The 5,423-nt window shown below is 39.9% G+C and overlaps 1 protein-coding gene across 1 annotated transcript; it reads left to right on the top strand.

The window, feature by feature from the left end:
• The first annotated feature begins 1,875 nt into the window (after positions 1-1,875).
• LOC125749209 (homeobox protein Dlx2a-like) lies at positions 1,876-4,186 on the top strand. Its single transcript, XM_049026242.1, has 3 exons — positions 1,876-2,407; positions 2,549-2,733; positions 3,168-4,186. The coding sequence occupies exons 1-3, from the start codon at positions 2,089-2,091 to the stop codon at positions 3,486-3,488; spliced, it is 825 nt and encodes a 274-aa protein (XP_048882199.1). The 5' UTR covers positions 1,876-2,088; the 3' UTR covers positions 3,489-4,186.
• Positions 4,187-5,423: the final 1,237 nt, after the last annotated feature.

Here is a 5,423-nt window from a genome sequence, read left to right as displayed (position 1 = left end):
GTGAGATCGAGAGCTGTACAGATGGATCGGAGCAGTGTCTGCAGTTTTGCGGGCGCTTAATCGGTTCGTCATGGCTAACAAAGAACTGAGCCGGAGTGAGGTTTCTCCACAGGGTGTTATATCTCTCGGTTGGCTTGGGAATGCCTCGGCATTCCCCCCCCCCCCCCGAAGAGCTGGTAGAGGTAGTTGGGGAGAGGAAGGTCTGGGTATCTCTCCTGAAGCTGCTACCCCCGCGACCTGAACCCAGGACAAGCAGAAGCTAATAGATGGATGGATGGATATATGTATCTAATTTGAATTTTGGGGCCTTTCTGAATTCAGTTCTGAATGTTGCACATCCCATTATTATTTTATATTACAACATTGACCTAAAATAATAATTATTATTGTTGTTATTACTATTTATTGTTGTTACTACTATTACTATTTATGATGTGTTTTTTGTGATTTATTACCACAATGAATATTTGTTGTAATATGACAACTGATTGACAAACGTTGAAATAAAGAACGATGTGGAAAATAACGAGTGGGTCGAATCACTCGAGAACGAGATTGCGAAGTACGTTAGGTACTAATGGTTTTGGAGAACACCCGCTTATTAGCGAACGATCTTAAGTACGAGATAACAAACTACTCAGTGTTGCGAAGCTTTCGCGCAAGTCACTCTTGATTGAAACTGCAATAACTAATTCAGTCAAAGTCTTGTCCGATGTATTTATTATATTTTTCAAATGAGCGTATCAGCAAGTTGTTGTGTTGCTGTAATAACGGTTGGCGTGATGCTCGTAATTTTTGTTCAGTTTTTGCACACTCAATACAAGCCACTGGAGGGCGCTATGTGCCGTAGCTCATTTTAAAATAACCCAAATCTGTATTATTTCTGCAGGCAGGTGGCAGTTGAACATATAGTGCTACTATAGAACAAGCACATAAACCAGTCATGCGTCTAAAAATAAAAAATGCATATTCTTATGAATATATGCTATGTAAAAAAAAAAAACACTGAATTGGCCTACTTCTTGTCTAGACTAACGCCTCTTAGACTTATTCAGAGTTTTCAGACAGCATCGCCATATTTTTAAAGCACTTTGAGACCGAGTCAAATTAATTCCCCTCCTTTTATACTTCATTTTTAATCTCATTCTCTTTCTAATGAACTACTTTGCAAAAACGGAATTCAAATTATGTATTATGCATATATGGAGTATATTTTTTGTTTTGTTTGTCAGATGTTGTGTGACAAACATCGGATAAGTTGAGGTAGGTATTCAGGCGCTGGCATTTTTGTGGGTTTTAATTACTGTTTTGCTCACCTATGGGCCTGGAAGGCCTGGCGCCTTCGGTGATTAGTCTATGTCTGCCTGGTTATGAGACAAACGCATGTTGACGACGACAGATGGCGCACACGTGCAACTACTTCTGCTTCCATTATTCTATTCCAAAATTATTTGAAAGGTTTATTTTGTAAGCCTTACTGTATTTTATTTTATTTTTTATTTTTTTTTGTAAATCGTGCAATTAATGAATGGCGACTAAAAAGAACGGCTTGATTACTGGACTAGCTAAGCAAAAAAATATAGGTTTATAATTCAAAAATCAGTTAAATGTTGGTGCCTCTGATACAAAAACTAGGGCTTGACAGAAGAACGCGTACTACAACGAACTAATGATTATTGGTAATCTTTTTTACCCGCACACTGAAATTCCTTGTTGCACGTATCATCAAAATGTTGCCGGGTGGTGTTATAAATAGGGATGATGACAGTAGAGAGTACGAATATAAGGAACACAGACATATTAAAATATACGTAACATTCTTCATTGGCTGCTGCTCGACGGCTAGGCTCAGCCTCTCACGTGACCTTGGATAAATGCCCGCCTGCCAGCATCTTTGGCAGCAGACAATCACGGGTCTTGTTCGAAGACATTGTCTCGTCTATCTCGTTAATGGGCATGAGGATGCTATTCAAGCGATTTAACGCCTCTTATCGATAAGCAATTTGTTGATGTAGATGTTTTCCGGGACACTTAAGCATAAGTTGACGCGTGTTACACATTATTTGTTTTTTTTTTAAGAAGCCTACGATGACTGGAGTTTTTGATAGTCTAGGTACAGATATGCATTCGAACCACATTACCTCAAACAGCTACCACAGCTTGCATAAATCGCAGGAATCACCAACTTTACCAGTGTCTACAGCGACGGACAGCAGCTACTACAACAACCAACAATCCGGACACTGCGGAGCAGCGCCTTATGGACAACTTGGTTCTTATCAGTATCACAACAGCGATATCAACAATGTTATATACGACACCAAATCGTACGACGCCGGTTATAGCACACATTACGGTACCTACAGTTCCTTTGGTTCCAATTCTTCGCCTCCACCGACAGATTCAGGTAAATCATATTTCAGTGTCAATCATTATGTGCAATTTGGGTTTGCAAATTCATTTGCGATTGTTGCAGTTCGTTTTGGATTTTAGACTAGGCTCCATATTTGATGTTGAAATATATATATATATATTTTTTGTTAATCAGTTAAAGAAGAACGCGAGCCCGAAATCCGGATGGTCAACGGGAAGCCAAAGAAAGTGAGGAAGCCCAGAACCATCTATTCTAGCTTCCAACTTGCTGCTCTTCAACGTAGGTTCCAGAAGACGCAGTACTTGGCTTTACCTGAAAGGGCCGAGCTCGCAGCTTCGCTTGGTCTCACACAGACTCAGGTAGCGACGCCAGAACCATCCGCCTTCTTTTATTAGAACTTGCGGACGACGTAGCGTCAAGGCTTTGGGAAACTCACCCCAAGACATGATTTAGGTGGGAAGCTCTGCAGAATTGTCATAATTAAACAAGCATTTATGTAATCGCCGGGCACCAATAACGTATACCGTAACTTTGTTATATACTACGGGCACGCCGATTTATTGGCAATATGTCGCGAATTAAAAAATGATCTGTCGGATAATCATTGTATTTTCCTTCAGTATAGGCATGTTTAAGCGCAATTAGCTGTTTCGAGACGCGCTTGGTATTCATATGAATAAATCATTAAAATTTTTCCCATGTTAGCATTCTTTGACTCATTCACTGGTTTCCAACTTCCTGCGCTCACTTGAGTTTGTTTGCATATAACAATGCTTTTTTTGCCTTCTCGTAGGTAAAAATTTGGTTTCAGAACCGCCGATCGAAATTCAAGAAGTTATGGAAAAATGGAGAAATTCCTCCGGATCAACATGTGGCTTCCAGCGAGTCTCCCCCCAGCAGCTCCCCGCCGTCATCGGTCACCTGGGACTATGCTCAGGATCAAAGAATGAACAGCGTTAGCTCGAGTATGGCTACGAGCAACCCCAGCACGACACCCCCTTCGTTTTTAGCTAATTATTCCTGGTACTCATCCACGAACTCCACGCAACTGCAGGCGAACTCTGTGCTACAGCACCATCATAGCTCCCCAGTGAGCGCGGGGCCGATATTTTAAAACGGGTCAGTGACTGTATCATCGCCAGAGAAATAAAACTTGTCGATGTCGCTAACTACTTCTGCATTTGGATATCAAATCCGTAAACGAATGTTTAAGGACAGAAGTGAAAAAGAAAGAAAGAATGAATGAAAAGCCAAGCGATGTTTTGGTGTATGTGCCAGTTTCTAAAAATATTGCTGAAAAGAGCATGTAACGTATTTTGGAGGAAAGGGGGGAATTAAATTATATTTTTGTGAGTTTATTTATTGTATTTCTTTCGGGAACGATAATAGTAAAACAGACGCACATGTATGGATCACTAATAGCCAAAGTACTTATGACATGCATTTCACGGGTGGAAATATTTCATTCATAACTCAAGTAAAATAGTTTTGCACCACAAACAACAAATCTAATGTAGCAGACGTCGAAGTGTATAGGTGCCTTTTGAAAATGACCTCAAATATTTGTCGAACATAAATGTTTTGTATGCCGATGTTGGATAACGGAGCTGTTTTCCTTATCTATACGTTATATATTTGTATATAAGGTAAGTGGAGAATATTGGAAAATGTTTGTATGGAATGTGAAGAAATTTGGAGTTTTTTCACTTGATTTTTTTATATCCGGAATTGCTGGTTTTTCTAGAATGTCGCGTTTATATGCGTGGAAGTTTTCATTTTGTGTTTAATTAAAGGAGCGATTCCGTTCATAAAGCGTAATTGTTGCATATATTTCTGCCTGTGTACATTTGAGTGTGCGCTCCTGTGTGTATACATAGGGTAATATATATTTATAAACACGTTGCGCAACTATCCGGGTATGAAAACATGCTCAATCTTACAGTTATACATATAATGAAAGTCAGTTTATTGTTCACTCGGTAAAAACTGATCCTACACTTACATTAGTGGCTGGTTTACTTGACTGTTAATCATTTATAGTGCACTAGAATGAGGTCAGACTACAGCCAACCATTTCTTGCGTTATAAACGTACCAAGGAAAACGAAGGATTCTGGCTGAATGCCGTTGTGCAGTGGCGCCAGCCGAGTTTCTCGTACATTTTTTCGGTCCTTATGTGTTTACAATATGGGTTACATATCTATTACAATATTCCTTTAAAACTAGAACACGAAAAAAAACTTCAAATATTCTGTTTGCTTTGAAATTCTCGTCACGGGTCTTTATGCGAATCAGGCGGGAGGACTCACATTTTTAGATTTGTATGGTGTTTTCTAAGGTGTGCGTGCTTGTGTCCATAGACGAAATTCGTAGAATACCGTACAGAAAAGATGATCAACAGACCCGAGCCTGAGTACGTCGAGCGCAGTGTGCATGTGGTTGAAAGAACGCAACACGCCTTGGCATGTGAGCAAGGAGATGAGGGCGTTTGGCAGGGCTCAGCCCTTCAGACTCTCTGGAGTCACTACGCCTTTCCTCAGAATTTTTATTAACTATCCGCAGCCAAACACTATGCCTAAAACCGCCCCAAGCACACCAAGATGGAAACATTTCTCACAACTCCCAGCTGACTCGCACACAATAAGACCGGCCTGATTTACGTCTCAGAACACAGGTAAAGCTTCGTTTTTTAATGCAGCATAAAAATAACAAAAGAAAGCAAAACATAAGGCCTACATTTAAAAAAATTTGAATGCTCAGGAAACCACTTTACATTAGGCCTAAGTAAAATGTATGTCTATAAGTACATTGCAGACAATTAATACCAATTAATTTTAAGATTATTTGTTCATCTTGGTGGTATCCTAGCTTTTCTGTCCTTGGATGGTCATTGCCGACATAAGAACAGGACAGCTGTGCATGGGAGACCTCAACTTTCCCCTTCATGTCAATGGAACCTGTACTCCGGAGTCCGGAATTTGCGAATTTAGCCTCGGAAAAACAAAACACGTAACATTCACAGATAATGAAAAACAATGTGTTCACAATCT

This window comes from Brienomyrus brachyistius, chromosome 1, assembly GCF_023856365.1.
Source record: "Brienomyrus brachyistius isolate T26 chromosome 1, BBRACH_0.4, whole genome shotgun sequence".
Taxonomy (NCBI): Eukaryota; Metazoa; Chordata; class Actinopteri; order Osteoglossiformes; family Mormyridae; genus Brienomyrus; species Brienomyrus brachyistius.
This window is presented reverse-complemented; position numbering and strand designations above follow the sequence as displayed.

Bases quoted from the DNA above. Each gene is read 5' to 3' on its own strand.
- LOC125749209 (XM_049026242.1), top strand. From the start codon at position 2,089: ATGACTGGAGTTTTTGATAGTCTAGGTACAGATATGCATTCGAACCAC. The intron at 2,408-2,548 runs GTAAATCATATT...TTTGTTAATCAG, and splicing joins GCCTCCACCGACAGATTCAG to TTAAAGAAGAACGCGAGCCC. The intron at 2,734-3,167 runs GTAGCGACGCCA...GCCTTCTCGTAG, and splicing joins TTGGTCTCACACAGACTCAG to GTAAAAATTTGGTTTCAGAA.